At 54.5% G+C, this 18,539-nt stretch overlaps 3 protein-coding genes across 15 annotated transcripts in view; 2 read left to right on the forward strand and 1 right to left on the reverse strand.

Moving 5' to 3' along the window:
* TOMM6 (translocase of outer mitochondrial membrane 6) overlaps positions 1-18,539 on the forward strand; it is a 657,333-nt gene that overhangs the window by 637,093 nt on the left and 1,701 nt on the right. The window lies entirely within an intron of this gene.
* Positions 1,590-18,530, reverse strand: FRS3 (fibroblast growth factor receptor substrate 3). 5 transcript variants are annotated; one of them, XM_050789462.1, is made up of 8 exons: positions 18,365-18,530; positions 9,008-9,137; positions 8,625-8,766; positions 7,901-7,989; positions 6,393-6,573; positions 4,194-4,355; positions 3,232-3,380; positions 1,590-2,947 (listed from the first exon to the last, which is right to left on the reverse strand). In XM_050789462.1, the coding sequence occupies exons 4-8, from the start codon at positions 7,964-7,966 to the stop codon at positions 2,033-2,035; spliced, it is 1,473 nt and encodes a 490-aa protein (XP_050645419.1). In that variant the 5' UTR covers positions 7,967-7,989; positions 8,625-8,766; positions 9,008-9,137; positions 18,365-18,530; the 3' UTR covers positions 1,590-2,032. The 5 variants fall into 5 exon arrangements, with proteins under 5 accessions (XP_050645419.1, XP_050645416.1, XP_050645417.1 ...); XM_050789459.1 differs by having other exon boundaries at positions 6,387-6,573; positions 18,365-18,525; XM_050789460.1 differs by lacking the exon at positions 8,625-8,766 and having other exon boundaries at positions 6,387-6,573; positions 7,901-7,984; positions 18,365-18,524.
* PRICKLE4 (prickle planar cell polarity protein 4) lies at positions 11,371-18,371 on the forward strand. Of its 6 annotated transcripts, none has more exons than XM_050789466.1 (8): positions 11,379-12,068; positions 12,584-12,756; positions 14,377-14,520; positions 15,034-15,141; positions 15,843-15,980; positions 16,240-16,443; positions 17,022-17,226; positions 17,667-18,371. In XM_050789466.1, the coding sequence occupies exons 2-8, from the start codon at positions 12,628-12,630 to the stop codon at positions 18,035-18,037; spliced, it is 1,299 nt and encodes a 432-aa protein (XP_050645423.1). In that variant the 5' UTR covers positions 11,379-12,068; positions 12,584-12,627; the 3' UTR covers positions 18,038-18,371. The 6 variants fall into 6 exon arrangements, with proteins under 6 accessions (XP_050645421.1, XP_050645423.1, XP_050645424.1 ...); XM_050789467.1 differs by having other exon boundaries at positions 17,091-17,226; XM_050789464.1 differs by having other exon boundaries at positions 11,371-12,068; positions 17,022-18,371.

An 18,539-nucleotide genomic window follows, 5' to 3' on the forward strand; every position in this document is an offset into this window, starting at 1 on the left:
ACGGCATTTCCCTACTGCAGCGTGGAAAACTGCCATGAATCCAACCTGCGGCAGGTGACCCCTCTGGTCCAGAGATCAAAAGGATATAAGGGGGAGAAGGGTTTGGTGCCAGCTCTGGGGTTGTGGCAGCTGCCCTCTTGAGCTCTGCTGGGCCCCACTCGAAGGGCCTTTTCACATCCTGTTGTGGCCAGTTGTCACTGCCCATTTCCCTGACAGAAAGTGACACCTGAGGTCGGGGGGGTCTGGAAGCTTGCCAGTCCAACCCCCACTCAGTGGAGGTGAGCTCCAGGAAATGAGGCCCAGGCAGCAGTGTCCTGGACAGTAGGAGGGGGAGGGAACTGGATGGGGTGTCTTGCCTGGGCTTGTTTCCTTGGTGAGGAATTCTTCATTCCTCATTCTTCACCTGGGCCCTGAGTGGCTTATCACAAAAGCAGGATTTCCTTTAGATGAACCGCACTGGAGTTTCAGATAGAAATGGAGTTTTGGAGGAAAGGAAGCCAGCAAGAGAAGGAAGAGGAGAGAGGCAGCCTCAGGACAGAGAGAGGAGCTCCTGGAATGAATCAGCACTAGGGTGTGCGTGCAGCACATCCTCATTGGACCCTGCGCTTCTAGGCAGGTGCTCCAACGTGGCGGCTCTGTTAGCGCCCAGCCTTGTGGCAGGGTAGAGGCATCCTAACAGTCCATTCCTGAAGAGACATTCTCTAGGAAAGACACTTAGCAAGCCAGATTATCTAGTTACACATTACACCATGTTTTTTCATTTTGCGATAATCCTGGGATTTTAGTAAAGTCCTGTTTAAAGGTCTAGTCTTGACTCCGCCATGCTGGGGGCAGCTAAGGAGGATCCAGGGTCCATCTCTGGGCCAAGGTGGTAAAGGACAGCAGTGCCCTTTGGGGCCTGCCTACTTGCAAGGGCGTCAGTGAAGGCTCCCCGAGAAGGTGAAGGTACCTCTTCTGTAGCTGTGTCCACTCCACTGCACTCCCCACCTGTTGTCAGCCTCAGACGGCTGGGGCTCTACCTCATTAGGGCAGTCCTCACAGGCCCCTCTTTTGGCTTCTAGGACTCCAGCCATCCCACCGCTTTCCTTCAACAGAGCATCCGTCCCCGGCAACTTTAAGTTCATGGCCAGGGCTTCTTGGAGGAGAACAATAAATGACTGGCCGGGCGCGGTGGCTCACGCCTATAATCCCAACACTGTGGGAGGCCGAGGTGGGTGGATCACCTGAGGTCAGGAGATCGAGACCAGGCTGGCCAACATGGAGAAACCCCATCTCTACTAAAAATACAAAAATCAGCTGGGCGTGGTGGCAGACACCTGTAATCCCAGCTACTTGGGAGGCTGAGGCAGGAGAACTCCTTGAACCCGGGAGGCGGAGGTTACAGTGAACTGAAATCATGCCATTGCACTCCAGCCTGGGCCACAAAAGCGAAACTCCGTCTCAAAAAAAAAAAAATCACAGACTTGTCACAAAAACCGTAACTGCCCCAAATTCCCCAGAGTGAAACCCTTACCTCAATTAGGCCTGCCCTGTGTCCAACTCAGTACCACACCAGAAAAGATTCCCTAAGAAGATGATATCCACTGGGCCAGAATTTAAAAATAATTATATTAATAATAAATATGTTAAATTACATTTAAAACAATAAATAGAAAAATAAACTGATAAATAAAATCAACAGGTACAAAATGTTTCAAAATTCCAACCAAAAAAAACACACACGGACAGTCAGCAGACAAGACAAATGGACAGAACGGGAGGGTGCTAAACGCAATCACAGGAACCCTTCACAGTTGATGTCTCGGCTCCCTCCTCGCCTGGTCACCCTTCTCTCCCCAGCCTGGAGACAGACCAGGAGACTCGGCGGCTGGTATCTCTGGGGACTCCAGCCAGCACAGGGAAGCATCTGGTCCCACCTCCATGCCTTCTGCAGAGCAACCCTGAACCCTGGGGAGGGTAGGTTCAGAGGACAGGAGTGTGAGGCAGAGGCTGGATCACGGTGGGGCAGAGGGTGGTGAGGACCGGGACGTCCCTACAGAGGCAGGTCGGTGCTGTTGTGCCGGGTTTTCCTGGCGGTGCCATCGTCTCGGGGCAGAGCTCTTTGCAGGTTGGACATGGCCACTGTCTTTTTGAGGTCAATCACGGCGTAGGAGTCTGAGCTTCGGGCAGGGTGGGTGGTGGGCATGGGGGCTTGGGGGCTCGAGGGGTTCTGGGACCCCTTAGGGCGGTCTCCACCCCAGCCCTTTAGCTCCACCTGGATGTAGTTAAGTTGCCTTGGGGGCTCGGGCCCCGGCCGGCGGAAATCAAAGTTGAAGACCCTTGGGGAGCCACGGCGGCGGGTCAGTGGCACAGGAAAGCTGCCATGGCTGCGGATAGCGGCCCGGGTGCTGGTGGGCTTCTGCAGTGGGGTCTCGTCCTCCTCACCATCAGGGAAACCATTGGAAGAGGGTGTGAGCCCATCCCTTGAGTCCCCATCATCCCCAGCCTCCCCTCCCAGCTGCTGGGCTTGGCTCTCCCACACAGGGGGCAGCGGGGGCAGGTTCTCATAGTGCAGCAGGGCGGCCCGGCGGTGGGCAAGGCCATTCCAGCCCGGCTCCTCTGGGTTCAGTCTCCAGCCGGCCCCTCGCCGCAGCCCCCCGCTGACGTTCTCGTAGGTGCACTTGGGCTGGGCTGGGCACTCGGAAGGGGCCTCATTGTTATTATTGTGGTGTGGGGGGTCATGCAGGCTGGGACAGAGGCCCTGGCACTTCACCATGTGCCGCCGAGCAGGGGTCGGGCCCAACACAAACTTCACCTGGCCTGGCTGCAAGAACACCTGTGGGTCCCGTTGGTCAGGACCCCGGGCCTGCGGGAGGAAGGGCGCCTGACCCTCAGGCAGGGGCTGCAGGCAGTGGCGGCCCCTGCGGTGGTCATCTTCACTGGCCGGTGTGTTGACATAGGTGTGGGACTGGGGACAGAGAGTCCAAGTGAGGCAGGAGTGTCCCAGGGCAGGGAGAAAAGAGAACAGAAGGGACAGGATGAGAGAAGAAAAGCACACAGAAAAAGAGCTGGAGTTTCTTCTTCCTTGTCCTCCAACTCTTCCAAGGAAGCTACTCCCTTTTAGGGACAGGAAGGGACCCTAACAATGTTCTTCCCCTTCCCGTGATCCTTACTGGGAGGAGGTGGCCTTATTTCCTATCCCTCATCCCCACCCAGACCAACAGGGTAGGGGCTGGCCGGCTGCTTGCTCACCTGCTCATCAGGAGCAATGAGGGCATGGGTGGACTCTTCCCCAAGCGAGGGGTGCCGTAGGCTGCTCGTTGAGAGCCGCCGGGGAGCTGAGAATCGTGGGCCCTCTCCAGGGCAGCCATTGGAAAAGCTGGAGACAGTGTAGCCTAGAGCTGGACACAGGGGAGACAAGTCCAGGGGAGGGGAACTTAAGCCACCTGACAACCACTTGCAGCTGTGTGTGCGGCATTCTGGGACTCCTCCAGTGGAAGAGAGATGTTCTCAGGGCCTCACAGTGGTTAAACCCCACTGAGCCACCAGCCCCCATTATCCTTCATCTTTCCTCTGCTCTTCAAACCCTGCCCTTTCCCTCAAGCTCAGCTTGAAGCACCTCACCACTGTCTCCATTATAGCCTCACCCAAAATGCATAAAGCACATCTTGTTGTCACTGGATCATCCCTTTGCTTCATTCTAGGTCTGCCAGTAAGGTCCAGGGAAGTTCCTCAAAAAAAGGACTGTGCTTCTATTTCTCCTGTCCCCCATGGGCCAGTCCAGGGAGCTCAGAACACCAAGCAGGTGCCTGGTCTGAATTCAATGACTGAATAAGCAGAAATTGTAGGACCCTCTCCAGAATACAGTCATGGCCAGAGATGCCTGCACCAGCAGCAAGCAAAGTATATGGGGATGACCCAATAGACAGAGGAAGAAAGCAAAAAAACTCCAGATTGCCGTTTCTACGGAAACCCAAAGTCTTCCTGTCTGCTCCCCAATCATCCGTCAATACAAGGCCCAGGACTCAACAGCCTCAGCCTGAGTCACCTAGCCCAGCCCAGGATTTATCGATCCTCAAGAACGGTTCTGATCATGGACAACTGTCCTGGAAGGCTGGCTCACCCAGCCTTCCCCTAACCTGCCAGCTTGACTCATCCCTCCAAGATTTGTGCTTCCTGGGCCTGTGCGTGTGTATACACTGGGGGCTCCTCACCATTGGGTGGCTGGGGGGCTCGAGGGAGGTCAAGCTCAGCGGGGTGGCTATTGCGGGTGATGATGACAGGTTCTTCCATCACATTGATGCTGTTGCACTGCATCAGATCCTGAAGGAGGTTGAAGATTTCCTCAGCCCGGGAACACTTAAATGCAAATATTCCTGGAGAAGGAGAGGAAGAAATGACCCTGGGCCCAATAGGGTAGGACCAGAGGAGCTCAACAGATGCATAATGTGCAGGAAATGTCCCTGAACTCCAGTCCCAGTCCTGCGGGGCAGGAGAGCCTCTTCTCATCCCGAGCATCCTTTTTCTTTTCTTTTTTGAGACGGAGTTTCACTCTTGTTGCCCAGGGTGGAGTACAATGGTACGATCTCAGCTCACTGCAACCTCCACCTCCCAGGTTCAAGAGATTCTCCTACCTCAGCCTCCCAATTAGCTGGGATTACAGGTGTCCGACACTATGCCCAGCTAATGTTTTGTATTTTTAGTTGAGATGGGGTTTCACCATGTTGGTCAGCCTGGTCTCAAACTCCTGACTTCAGGTAATTCGCCTGCTGCGGCCTCCCAAAGTGCTGGGATTACAGGCATGAACCATCATGCCCGGCCTCCACCTTGATTTTGATTCTCTTCTTGTGATACCTGAACTCACACATCCTTATGAAAATGATTTCACCTCAGAGGAATATAGCTGGAGTGTTTAATGTGGTGTGGGCGTGGTGGGGCAGGGTACCTTGGGTACCAGGGTACCCTGTCGCCCAAGCTGGAGTGCAGTGGCGTGATCTCGGCTCACTGCAAGCTCCGCTTTCTGGGTTCACGCCATTCTCCTGCCTCAGCCTCCCGAGTAGCTGGGACTACAAGCGCCCGCCACCACACCCGGCTAATTTTTTGTATTTTTAGCAGAGACGGGATTTCACCGTGTTAGCCAGGATAGTCTCAATCTCCTGACCTCGTGATCCATCCACCTTGGCCTCCCAAAGTACTGGGATTACAGGCGTGAGCCACTGCACCCGGCCAGGTGAGTGAACATTCTACGTCACATGCTGCCCCCATCTTCCTCTGCCTAACACCCCCTGCTTCCTAGGAAAAAAAGCTCCATCCAGAGCACCATCCTCAGATCACTGATGACAAGAGGGTCTACTCTGTTCCCTGCTTATTCACTTATTAGCCCAGTGCGTGGCCAGAAAGCGAATGCCTACTGTATACAGGTCCCTGACGTCATACATTAAACTCTAGTGTGGGAAGAAAGAAATGATGGGTAGACTAGCTAAAGGCAAATATGGCAAGGCAATCACATGGCTCCTCAATGCAGCCAGCCTTACAGCCCTTCAAACTGCAACACTGCAACTCAAGGTCCCAGGAACAGCAGGACTGGGCTGAGTGTTTGTGAATCAGGGGACTCAAAGATGCCCTTGGGGTCTTGGGCCAGCCTGGACTCCCACACTCCCCTCTGTAACAGGCGGACCTGGGACCTAGGGGAGGCTACTTGGGGTGTGCCTGTGCATATACCCACAAGTAAGACACAATTAGGCTGTGGAATGGGATAACTGTGGTTTGCACAAATAGGATGGGGAGGAAATAGTGAAGAAAAAGAACTACTCTGGCAAAATACGACGAGAAATACAAAAGACTGGGAAAGCCTGGAGTTGCAGGGAACCCTGTGCTGGGGCCAGGGGTAGCCCCCCTGGGAACCCAAGTGTAGATCAAACATCACTAGAAGCAAGGTTATCTCTGCCCACTCTGCCTGCTCACCCAGCGCCCATGCCTCTGCCTCATGAACTCCAAGGGTAAGATGTATGGAGGGCTGTCTCCTCCAGCAAACATGACCTCAGAGGCTCACTATTTTGTTGGCAGCCTCATCAGAGAAGCTTCTTCATTCCACCTCTGCATAGTCATAATCCCAAACTGCACTGAACACAATCCCATACAGTATTCCTTTTGCACAGCTTAAGTCTGAATCCTAAGAGATAAACCCAGACCATGCCACTCCTTCAGAGAGCCGTGGCTGGCTCTAGCCTTGATCTCATGGAATAACCTACCACCCCTGACCTCTGACTGCAGGGAGAATACATCACACTCTACTGCCCACAGGTGATGGGGACAACATTAACCTCTTAAGAGCTAATCTGTACATTAGGAACCCTAGAGTCCTGCATAAGCCCCTATCCCACGGTGGAGCAGGGCCTGGTACTCACCCTGACCTGTCTGACATCGGCGGCCACTCTCAAAGGAGAAGAGGTTGGAGTCATAGCCATAGCGCCGCAGGCAGAGGTAGGGCCAGCGGACGGCCTCACGCCGATGCAGGTGCAGCACCAGCTCACTCTGCGTCAGCTCCATCACCCCAGAGCCCAGCTCCACCCCCTCGTCATCCACATTTGTCACCTGGAGGGGAGAGGACAGAAGGGTCAACGAGTGAGTCCAACAAGTGTTCGCATGGGTCCCTGAGCCACTGGGAGACAATCTGATGCAGGACAAGAGGTGGGGAACCAAAGGTCACATCTGACTATTACAGACTCTACTGAATGCTACATAACTATATGAAGCAGTTTCATGGACCCACAGCAGTTCACTGGGCAAATCCCACTTCTCTGGGGCTGAGTTTTGTCATATGGACAGTGAGGGAAGAAGTAGGTAGTTGACCTCCAAGGTCAGTCGGTTAGATAACAAACGTTAGATGACCCCCAGACAGCCCATGGCTTAGTATCCAAGGGCCAGGTGTTAATGGGGAAGGAGTTCAATTGTAAATTCAAAATCTTGAGACTGGGACACCCTGACCTAGGAAAGTCAAGCCCAAGGCAGAACCAATACATATCTCCTCTACCCCGTCCCCAGCTGTGTGCCCTTGCTGAGGGCTCCCTCTTCTGGTGGGCTGGAGAAACATGTGCTTCAAGATGCCCCAGAATGAGGAGGAAGGAGGCTCCCTCTACAGAGAGGTGGGGCAGGGGAGCGCACAGGTGGACTTGGGTCTGCCCTCAGCTTCCCACAGCAAACAGCAAACACTGATGTTGTACTTACTGTGTGCTAAGCACTATTTAATTTTATTTATTTATTTATTTATTATTATTATTTGAGATGGCATCTCACTCTGTCGCCCAGGCTGAAGTGCACTGGTGGGATCTCGGCCCACTGCAACCTCCAACTCCTGGGTTCAAATGATTCTCCTGCCTCAGCCTCCCAAGTAGCTGGGATTACAGGCGTGTGTCACCATACCTGGCTAATTTCTGTATTTTTAGTAGAGATGGGGTTTCACCATGTTGGCCAGTCTAGTCTCTAACTCCTAATCCTCAGGTGATCCGCCCGCCTTGGCCTCCAAAAGTGCTGGGATTACAGGCGTGAGCCACTGTGCCTGGCCACTAAGCACTATTTTAAATACTTTACATATATTAACTCATAAATACAGAATTTTGTTTTCTCTAAAACAAAAGGGGGGGGATATATAAAGGTATAAAAACACACTGACAACAGTTCCAAAAGCATCATTATGGCATTTTTTCATTCTTGGTAATATCAAGAGCCATGAAAACAGCAGTAGTCTGGGCCTCTTTTCCTCAGGCTACTTGAGAGGGTGTGAGCTCGAGAAGTCTCCATAAGCCTACAACTCAGCCTGGCATTTGATTTGCTGTTAGAGAAGCGGAGACAACTCCATTAAGTTGTGTCTGAGCCCAAGAGGCCATGTTGGGAACGCAGGAGAGGAGAGGGCTCTGGGTACCTTGAACTTGGTGGGGTGGTTGTCCGGAACGCTGTCTCTGTTCAGGCAGCTGCAGCAGCTCCCCATGGTGTCAGAGCAGCCAGCCTGCCCTAGGAAAAACATACAGGATATGCAGGTTACCAACTTCAGCTTCAAAAAACCCTGCTCTGGGGAACTCAGGAAGAAGCACTCATTGTGATCACCCACTCTTTGCAAGAGACTGTGTGATACAGACCCTCCCTCAAAGACTTCACATTCTCAATCCAGGCCAGACACACATTTGATAAACCTTAATTCAAGTTACAATGTGTTAAGGATGAATGCTGATGGGGGGCTGGAGAGAGCTTCTCAGAGGTAACCTTCGATCTGGACCTTGAGAAGTATGTAGGATTCTGACCCATGTAATGACAAGGGAAGGACATAGGCAGGAAGAAAAGTAGGGGCCCAGGAGAAGTGATCTACAGCAGATGGAGGTGGGTGCCAACCCAAGGCCCTTATTTGGATTCAGCAAAGAAATTGTCACTTGGGGGGTATCAGACACTTTGGCCTGTACCTGTCTCTTTTTTCCTCCCTTTTTAGCTCATCCATTCCACTTCATCCAAGTTCTCTCTTCTCCCTTACTACCATCCCAACATCCAGCGCAAATTTATCTTTTTGATATCCTCTTCAAATGAGTTGTTACATTGTGATCAAAAAGATACATTCGGAAGACTGAACATTTAAAACCGTGCACAATTTTAATAACCTGAATTGGATATTTCTTCACACACACAAAATGCTGGGTTTGCTTCCCTTTGTCTGAAGGGGAGACCAGAGGCGTTACTATTTGGCTCTTCCCTCCAGGATTCTGGTACTTGGATGATATGTCACAACAGTCAGGGCTGTGCCTAGAATGAAGAGGACACCACCCAGGCCTGAATGACCTAAGGGAACAAGAAACGCATGGACCAATACCAAGCAGAAGTTTTAAGGGGTTGCAACTTGTCACAAGAAATGAGTCTGTAGGATTGGCTATCCTTCTAGAACTCCTGCTGAATGGTAAAGCTTTGAATAACCAGGTGACCTGTATCCTCTGTTCCTCCCAACTTGGGAAACGCCATAAAACTGACTCCTATACACAGCTCTTACCTCACCCAGGCCATTGGGAAGGGCATGGGGAAGGGTTCCCACTTTATTCCCCCTGTCCTTGCTGGGCTGTCATGGCAAACAGTCTGCAGAGAAGTCACCTGGATCCCTCTGGGATACACCTGGGGCTCACCTAGCATAGGAAACAGAGACACTGATTAATAAAACCTTCTATCTTCACCCCCAACTGTTAATGAAACTGACCTGGCAGTCCATCCCACCTGGATATGTGTTTCAGCCCTAATGGGACAAAAACACCAATGAAGAAAGTAAAATCAAGGGCAAAGAGAGCACAAATTCCAAGCCCCATGGGCCCTGAGAGGGACAGACTCCCAGAGCATCAATGAGTTTGAAGTCTAAGACAACCCAAAGCCTTTTTTTTTTTTTTTTTTTGAGAGGGAGTCTCACTCTGTCACCCAGGCTGGAGTGCAGTGGCGCGATCGCAGCTCACTGCAAGCTCTGCCTCCTGGGTTCACGCCATTCTCCCGCCTCAGCCTCCCCAGTAGCTGGGACTACAGGCGTCCGCCACCACGCCCGGCTAATTTTTTTGTTTTGTTTTTTAGTAGAGACAGGGTTTCCCCATCTTAGCCAGGATGGTCTTGATCTCCTGACCTTGTGATCCGTCCGCCACAGCCTCCCAAAGTGCTGGGATTACAGGTGTGAGCCACCACGCCTGGCCAAGGCCTTTTAAGTCACTTTAGGTGTCTCCCTCTGAGTCCTGTTACAACAAACATCAAAACCATCACCTTACCTTTGCAGAGAACTTTAACTCTACAAAGAGCTTTCTCAAAAGGACACTGTGATATAGTAGAGAGAGCACTGGTTTAAGATTCAGGAAACCAATATTCCGGTCAGTTTTGTTGCTACTAAGTATCTGGGAGACTTAAGTCAACCCCCCAACTCCCACCTAAGGTCTTAGTTTTTGGGGAAACCATCTATAAACTGGGGAGCTTCTAGCTTAAATAACTTGTAAGGCAAAAATGTAAGACAAACATCACTAAAATTGACATGTTCCTCTTCCAAGACAGGCTGCTTCAATTTCGCATTTGGAAGCTTGATAGATTTTCTGCTCCCCAAGCTCTGAAAGGTCTAATTTCAACATAAATGTTAACAGTAAGCCAAAATTTCAGGGCCTCTGAGCCCAAGGTAAACACGTCAACAAGCCAGGACCCTGCAGACCCCTGGACATTCCACATTCCTGCTCTGGAGAAACAATACTTCCCAGGGCCCCTTGCACCCTGCAACCTTGGACAACTTCCAGGTAAAAGGACCCCATCCCCTTGGTCTGGCTTATTTTCTGGAAGGAAGAAGCAGGCTCAGGGAGGTGTGCAAGGACTAAAGACAGGTTGCTGGGAAAATACTGGGGCTTGAGCCACAGACGGGGTGGGGGGAGGGCGGGGGCACCAAGAACTCTAGGGTGCAAGATGGGGGAGGGGTTGCACTTCCCTATCACCATCTCTTCTCCTTAAGATATCAGGATGTACCACATAGCTCACTGAGGAAGGACTGCATTGAGTGGAAATGGCGAGAGGCCTCTGGTCTTGGATAGGTATGATCAGGGGCAGGAGTTAGATGGGGTGTGGGGGCTGAAAACGTATGAGGACGTTTGGGGAAACATGAGCAAGAATTTTGGATGTGGGCATTTTGGATAGTGCAAGGAGAATAGGGATATGAGGGATCCTAGGAATTTCCGGGCAGTGGAAGCATTTGGGGGCATCCAAGAGAAATGTTGGGTCCGTGCGCATAGCAGATTTGCTGAGCGAGTGAGGGGGTTCTGAGGGCTCCAGGAGATGCGATGGTGTGTCCAGGGCGGAAAGGGTAGAGGTGGGTTAGGGGAGCCAGAGTCTGCAGGACTGTCAGGGGAATTTCTAGACGCCCGTAAGGAATGAAGAGGTCTGGGTGCGCGCTCTCCCCGGATCCCCGCCCCCAGCCCCGGTGCTCCGCCGCCCGCCTGCCCGGGGCTTCCTAGGGAGGGAGTGGAGACTGCGGCGCGGCGCGACGCGGCCTCGGTGAAGCCGCCTCGTCCCCGCCCCGCCGCGCCCCGACTCACATCGCCCCGCGGCCCGGGCGGCGCCGGGCCCCGCTCCCGGGTCCCGCTGCAGCAGCCGCCGCCCGCCCAGAGCTAAGGCCTCCCCGCCCCGCCCCGCGGCCGCGGGGTCGGAGGTCACCGGCAGCACCAACGAGACGCTGCGGGCGGGCGGACCCGAGCGGGGGCGACCGGCACGCAGCCTAGAAGGTCCCTTTGGAGGACTTTGCAGTCGGGAGCAGTGAGCATGCGCAGACGCTAGAGGGCGCTCCTGGCCAGGGGCTGAGAAAGCCCGGCGGGGGGGGATGGGCGGAGCCTGCGGCGGAGGCGGGGCGCAGAGGCGGGGCTGAGGACACCAAAGTTGGGGGTGCTGCAGCGAGAGAAAAGGGGACGGAGGGTTGGGCGAGAAACGAAGGGAAGGGGAGAGGGTCTGAAGGAACCTGAAGGGAGACGGGCAAGACGATGTAACTCGGAAGAGGGCTGAGGGGAGGGGAAGGGGCCAGGGGGACCACTGGAGACAAGGGGGAGAGAACTGAAGGGAAACACGCGGAGGGGCGGGGCTGGGAGACCAGAGGGAGAGTTTGGGGAGACCTGGGAACTGCAGAGGGACAGGGCTGCGCGCCCGGCGAGTCGTTTCCATTCAGCGAGTGGTTGAGAACCCAGCGTAAACGCGGCTCCCGGCGTCTACTGGATGCCCGCCGGGCGCAGTCCCAGCCTGAGCCCCTGCACCTGCATGGCAGAGGCCGTGGAGCCCGCACATTTCCACCCTGAGATCCCACAAATGTGGTTTTGTTTTGCTTTCCCCCCCGCCCCCAATCTGCAGCTCCAGGCCCCTCCCTGAGCCGCCCCTCTCCACCAGCAGGGGAGGGGCGGGCGGGGACCCCTGGGGCGTGGGAGAGGAAGGGCCGCGCTGTTAGTGAGGGCGGGGGCGGGCGGGGGCGGACGGGGGCGGGCGCTGACGCCTTCGGGTGGGGTCTGGGTGAGGGGCCTGACGGCAGAGTCGGTCCAGAACTGCCCGGACAGCGACGCACAGCGATGGTGAGACCCCAGCCAAGTCCTGGTCCACTCCCCTAAAATCCCAGCAGCCAGACCCGGAAGCCCAGCGGACTCGGGAAACACCGCGTCCCAGCCCCGGAGGCGGGCCCGCCAAGTTCTAGAAAAGCTTTGGGGATCTACCGAGAGGGCACTCGGCGGGACCGGGCACTCCCCTTCCTTCTCCCTCCCACTGTCCCCAGAAATCTTCCCATCCCTCCACCTCCCCAAGCCCTAAGTCCTCTCGGGCTCTGCCCTTCAGGGCAGCGGGGGTTGGGGATGTCCAGCTCCTGAGCCCTCTTGCACCTGCACAGAGGCAAGACAAGGGATTCAGCTCTGTCCCTTATCTGAGGTGGGAGGGGGAAGGGAATTATGGAGGGAATCCAGCTGGCCTGTTAGTAAGGGTGTCCCAGTGCTAGGTGGAGGTGGAGTCTGGCTGCCTTTGGGGAGATGGAAGGGTGAGGAGTAGAGGCCTGATTTCTGAGCGTTGTTTCTGTGTTGGACAATTCCATGCAAACTAGAGCTAAAATGGAAGAGGGTGCAAGTCATTCTCCTGGGGCCCCAGATGCTCCCTCCTTTCTTGCTGCCTGGAGCAGGGGGCAGTGCTGTTAGTGGCTACTCCGGGTGTGAACAGCCCATCCTGGCCACCTTCCACAGGAAGCCTGACCTGAGGGACAGAAGAGGAAGGAAGCAGGTGGGTGTGAAGCCAGGAAGGAGGGAAGGGTGGCACAGGACATTTGAAGTGGGAGTGGAGGGGCAGTGCTGAGGAGGGTTCAGTGCTGGGAAGCAATATTAACTGTTACGGTCCAAACCCTCACCTCAACCCCAATACAAATCCCTGGCCCAGTCTTACAGAGGCCAGGGATTTGATGATGACCCTCCTGTGCCTAGCTACTTTGAGAATCTATCCCAGCTCTCAGAAGCCAGATGCCCCTAAGGCTTCCCTTAGCCGCTGGTATGATCTTGGGCCAGTTAATTGTTTCAACTGTCAAGTGGAATAAAAGAAATTACCTCATAAGATTATTGTGAGGATGGACTATATCATATAATATTCTAGAAGAGTCCTTGGCACAGAGTAAATATTATTAAAAAGTTTGCTCTGGTTATTTTTTTCTCCAGGGTTTGTATCTGCCCAGAGCTCTGATCCCATTCTACCTGGTTTCATCTTTGTCTTACCCACTATGAGCTCCTTGAGGGCAGGGCTCATCTCTTCTCTACATTAATAGTCACTTTTATTTTTATTTATTTATTTATTTTTTTTGAGATGGAGTCTCACTCTGTCGCCCAGGCTGGAGTGCACTGCACTGCAACCTCTGCCTCCCAGGTAGGTTGGAGCGATTCCCCTGCCTCAGCCTCTCTAGTAACTGGGATTACTGGCACACATCACCATGCCTGACTTATTTTTGTATTTTTAGTAGAGACGGGGTTTCCCCATGTTGGCCAGGATGGTCTCGATCTCCTGACCTCAGGTGATCCGCCTGCCTCAGCCTCCCAAAGTTCTGGGATTACTGGCCTGAACCACTGTGCCAATAGTCACTTCTTACCCCCAAGATATTGTAGTCATATCAGGAGTTGCCGAGAGGAAAACTGAAGAGATGAACTTAGATTATCCAATGCAATTGCTGCTATATATAAAAGTGCAAGGTGTTCCTGTCCTCGAGGAAGTCATAGATGAGGAGCCGAGAGAGATGCAGGGAGCAGAGAAAAACATTAGGTGCTAAATCTTGGGGCACTGAATCTTGGGGCACTGCTTGCTTCAGTTGCTCAGGGAAGGGAGAGCTGGTATGGTCACAGAGGCTGAGAAGGGTTTCCTGGTAAGGAGATCCTTTAACCAGAGGCCCAAGCCTATGTAGCTGGAAAAACTGGACCCATGTAGGAAGTTGTGAAGAAGCATGCTCACTGGGGCTGTGGGTGCATGGTGAGAAATGGTGGAAGTTAAGGCTGATGAGGTAAGGAGAGAGGGGCCAGCCTGCCCAAAGGCCCACCAGAAAGGCAAAGTGCCCTCTCCTTCTACCATGGGCCTCCGCTTACCTCCATCCCAATCTTGGGAGACCCCAGAATTTTGAACTTCAGAAATTCTGGACCAAAAGACATGACCTCAAGACCTGGCTCCGCCACTTACTGGCTGTTTGACCTCAGGCATGTTACTCATGGCCTGATCCTCAGTTGGGCCATCTGTAAGACGGGGATAATACTACCTAAGTCATTTGGGTGTTGGGAGGACTGAGGGAAATAATACCTATAAAGCACTTAACACTTCCTAGCACATTGTAACGGCCTAATACATGAAGGTGTTCTTATTGTTTTGGGGTAGCCTTTGCCACTAATGTCAGTGCAGAACTCTGGCTGGCCCCACCAAGAGGACAGCCCCAAGCCCCAGGATCCAGGTCCGCCAGCCAACTCAGACAGTGACTCAGACCACCTGCCGGCGGAGGACCCTGAGGACACCTCTGCTCAGGTAGTAGAGTTGTGCCCTTCCTCTGAGACCAACATATCCTCTATCCTGTGGAGTGGCCACCTTTTTCCACTAACCCGTAGTTTGACTTCGTGCCTAATCTCTTACTGCCTTTCTCTCTTTTCAGGAATTCCTGTCTGTGCACCTGCTGAGAACATGGGGTTTTGACTTTAAACTCATTCACATGAATATCCATTACCTCTCCTAGGGAATCTGTGTTGTCAAAGCAGACTCTAGGGGCTTTGGCCCCAAGGCGTGAAGGGGGTTAAGAAGGGAAAGCATAAGAAGGAAAGCTGTTTTGGGGTGTGGGGCCTCCCCAGCCTCCCTCAAGGAAGACCACAGATACAGGCATCAGTCAGCTATCCTTGCGCTCAGTGAAGATCTGGAAGGAGGACCCTCCCAAATGGAGGGCATGCTTAGAAGCTGCTCTAGATTGGAGAAGAGGTGGCAATGACTAGGGGGAAAGGAGAAAGAAAAACCTAGTTTCACTCCTCCCCTTCTTCCATGTCTCCTCAGGGTCCTTCAGTTCTGAGCTTGGGTTCCCTTTGCCTGGACGCCAACCAAGCCCCCAAATGGACTGGGCTTCGGACCCTCCTGCAGCAACTCCCTCCACAGGACATCGATGTGGGTCTCCTCTCCCCATCTTCCCTCTCTTGCCTCTCCCTGCCCCTCTCTTTTCTTACTGTGGGAAGAACCTCAGTCCAGAAGTTAGGGGATGTGGATTTAAGGCCCAGCTATGCCACTGGTTGGGGTGTCATTCTCCCCCTGCCTGAGTTTTCACGTTGGCAGTAACAATAGTGGGTGCAGTAACATCTGCTCTGCCCACCACAATGCTTAGTTCAAGAGCAAATGAGAAAATGGACATGAACGACTTTTGAAACGGATAATGGAATGTACAAATGTAGAGAGTATGGTTGTTACATATTTATTGAGGGTCTACATGTGCCCAGCCTAAAGGCTTACAATTCAGTTGGGGAGGCAAGACAGGAGTATATGAAATAATTTGAGGAAATGCAAGAATTGGAAGTGATACTGAGCTCTTAGCTCACTGGGAGCAAGGACCTAATGGTGACAGGGCTGAGTGCTGTGGGCCTGTCAGGACCTGATTGATGACCATTCCTAGGGGGGCAGGGGGAGACTCAGGTGGCCTTTCCTGAGCTCCTTTCCTTCTTCTTCGATTTCCCCTTCTATGCCATTATCTCTGGCATCTCCCTGAGGTTCTACAATGTTTCTCTGACCCAGCAGCCAAGCCTTTCTTCCTCCAACCAATGCTCAATCTTTCCTGCTGGAGCTCTCCCAGTAACTGTAGAGGACTGTTTCTGCAGGAGCACTACTGCCTGGCCCTTGGGGAGGAGGAGCGGGCCGAGCTGCGGCTCTTCTGTTCCAGGCGGAAGCAGGAGGCCCTGGGACAGGGGGTAGCTCGCCTGGTGCTTCCCAAGCTTGAAGGACACACCTGTGAGAAGGTCTGTAGCACCCCTCCCCTCAAGTTCCCCTTCCTCTATTCTTTGCCCTCTCATTTCTGCAGAAGGGGCTAGCTTCTGGAACTCTGGTTGGGAAACAGGAAAAACAGAAACCAAGTTTGGGAGCTCTTGGTGTAGGTTGCAGTGGATGTGGGCTTGCTAGGGTATGGTGAGAACAGGTTGGGATCAGATTGCAAGAGCAAGGAGGGAAGTTAGGACGGTAGTGCCTACTCGGACCAACTCAGCACCTCCCCTCTGACAGTGTAGGGAGCTGCTGAAGCCAGGAGAGTACGGAGTGTTTGCAGCCCGGGCAGGGGAACAGCGTTGCTGGCACCAGACTTGCTTTGCCTGCCAGGCCTGTGGCCAGGCCCTGATAAACCTCATCTACTTCTACCATGATGGACAACTTTACTGCGGCCGCCATCATGCAGAGTTGCTGCGCCCGCGCTGCCCGGCTTGTGACCAGGTACAGCCTTGAGGGGAGGAACTGGGAGTCTGCCCAGGGTCCAGAGTGGCAGGATACAAAGGAACACTCTCCTGGGCCACAGTTTCTCACAGTATCAGGGAGTGGGGAGAAGTAGGAACCAGCCTGGGCAAGTTCACTGTGTTCTGACTTGAGCTCTGGGCATGTGGGACCCGGTGCCCTTCTGCCTGTGGCCTCCCCCACTGCAGAGGTCCTCAGATGTTCTTGGAATGACAGAATTTCTCTAGAGCAGGGACTCTTGGACACATGCTCATCTCAGTAGATGCCAAGTGCCCAGTGCTGTGCCTCATCATGCTAGAAATTCCCTTGATGTCAGCATAAAAGGAAGCCTGGAGCCCTGGGTTGGGAGTCCAGACCCCCAGGTCGCACTTCGGATTGTGCCACTTGCTAGCTGATATCCTGGCTAAGCCAATCAGTCCTCCCTGTGTCCATGAGTGGCTGAGTGAATCAAATGGGAATGTATGCAGATGTGCTTTAGCGTTAACTGGGTAAAAGGCGTGGTTACTGGATGAATGAATGAGTGAATGAATGAATGAAACGTTCCCCTCTCCCTCTCCCAGCTGATCTTCTCCCAGCGCTGCACCGAGGCAGAGGGACAACGCTGGCATGAGAACCACTTCTGTTGCCAGGACTGCGCCGGGCCTCTGGGCGGGGGACGTTATGCCCTGCCTGGGGGAAGCCCCTGCTGCCCCAGCTGCTTCGAGAACCGCTACTCGGATGCAGGCTCGAGCTGGGCCGGGGCACTGGAAGGGCAGGCATTCCTTGGTAAGGGAGAGGATGCAGAGCAAAGCGGAAGGAAGCTTGGGCTGGGCTGTGGGGGTTCTCCCGGGCTGGGACCCTCGCCCCGGTCCCACGCCGTCCCGTCCCTCCAGGAGCACCCCCACCGCACCCCCCAGATCCGAGCCTCGGGGCCCGCAGCTCTCACCGCGCGTCCCTGGCCGGAGCGTTCCGAGGGCCTCCCGAACCCACCCCGCGCCGCGGTCGGGGTTGCGGCGCCGGACTCCCTCCCAGGCGCGGGACGCGGCCGCCCTCTGGTGGAGGCGGGGGACCCTGGCGAGGACTCGCGGCGGCGGCGGTGGCGGCGGCGCGCACGGCCCAGGGGCTGGGCTGGGCGGGGCGAGAGGCTGGGCTTCACCCCCGCTAGCTGCGGTGGAGGTCCAGCTCCGCATCTCTGAGACCAGCGTTTCCGACCCGGCCCGGAACAGGGGAGACTGGACCCGACCGAACTGGAGGAAGGGACCAAACCTCGGTGAACTCTGCGACCCTCTCCCGAACACTCCTTCTCGCTGCTGCCGGCGGTTCCTGCCTGCAAACTCAGACGGGGCTGCCTGGATCCAGTCCCCAGCAGGAGAACCGACCTGGGGAAAAAGCGGAGGCACCCAAAGGGCAGGAGCAGTGCCGCTTGGAGACTCTTTATGAGTCCAAGGACACCCCTTTCTCCACCTGCTCCTCCTCCTCTGACTCGGAACCTGAAGGCTTTTTCTTAGGCGAGCGCCTTCCCCTGTCCTGGAAAATCCTCGGAAGCCTCCAAGCAGAGGACAGCAACGCCTCTAAGAAGCACTGCACCATGTGCTAGTGGCGCAGCTCAGAGAGGGGGTGTGAGTGGGAGGAAAGGGGTCTGTAAAGCGGGAGAACAAGGCTAGCCTCCCCTAACAATCCTAGACTGAGACGCAGTCAGGCGCACGCCTGCGAGAGGCGGCGAGGTGACAAGTTTGGAGTGCGCCCCCTTCAGCACAGCGCGTTAGGACTTTTGGTGGAGACTTTCTTGGCAAAACCCATTCCCCAAAGCTACGCTTCCCCTGCTGAGATAGCCCCTACCCCCACCTCCACAGGCTGGGACAGCCCCGTCCCCACCATCCTCCTCCCGAGCCAATTAAATGATCATAGCACGCGTGACGGTTACCGGCTGGAGAGCCGGAGGTGGGACCGGGAGCAGGGGACCGTAGAGCCGGGCCGCGCTCCTCCCCTCCTAGAGTTCGTGGACGCGCAGCAGGGTGCCGTCCCTCTTCCGGATGTCGGACTAAGCGAACAGCGCTCCCCTGCCGGTTGGTAGCAGCCGGAAGTGCCAAACGGGAGGT

The sequence above is a fragment of the Macaca thibetana genome, chromosome 4, assembly GCF_024542745.1.
Source record: "Macaca thibetana thibetana isolate TM-01 chromosome 4, ASM2454274v1, whole genome shotgun sequence".
Taxonomy (NCBI): domain Eukaryota; kingdom Metazoa; phylum Chordata; class Mammalia; order Primates; family Cercopithecidae; genus Macaca; species Macaca thibetana.

Excerpts from the sequence above, each read along its gene's own strand:
- FRS3 (XM_050789459.1), bottom strand. The coding sequence starts at position 7,966 with ATGGGGAGCTGCTGCAGCTGCCTGAACAGAGACAGCGTTCCGGACAAC. Across the intron at positions 4,356-6,386 it reads CCGATGTCAGACAGGTCAGG|GAATATTTGCATTTAAGTGT; the intron begins GTGAGTACCAGG and ends CTCCTTCTCCAG. Across the intron at positions 3,381-4,193 it reads AGCCCCCCAGCCACCCAATG|CTCTAGGCTACACTGTCTCC; the intron begins GTGAGGAGCCCC and ends CCCTGTGTCCAG.
- PRICKLE4 (XM_050789464.1), top strand. The coding sequence starts at position 12,628 with ATGCTCCCTCCTTTCTTGCTGCCTGGAGCAGGGGGCAGTGCTGTTAGT. Across the intron at positions 14,521-15,033 it reads CTGAGGACACCTCTGCTCAG|GGTCCTTCAGTTCTGAGCTT; the intron begins GTAGTAGAGTTG and ends ATGTCTCCTCAG. Across the intron at positions 16,444-17,021 it reads GCTGCCCGGCTTGTGACCAG|CTGATCTTCTCCCAGCGCTG; the intron begins GTACAGCCTTGA and ends TCCCTCTCCCAG.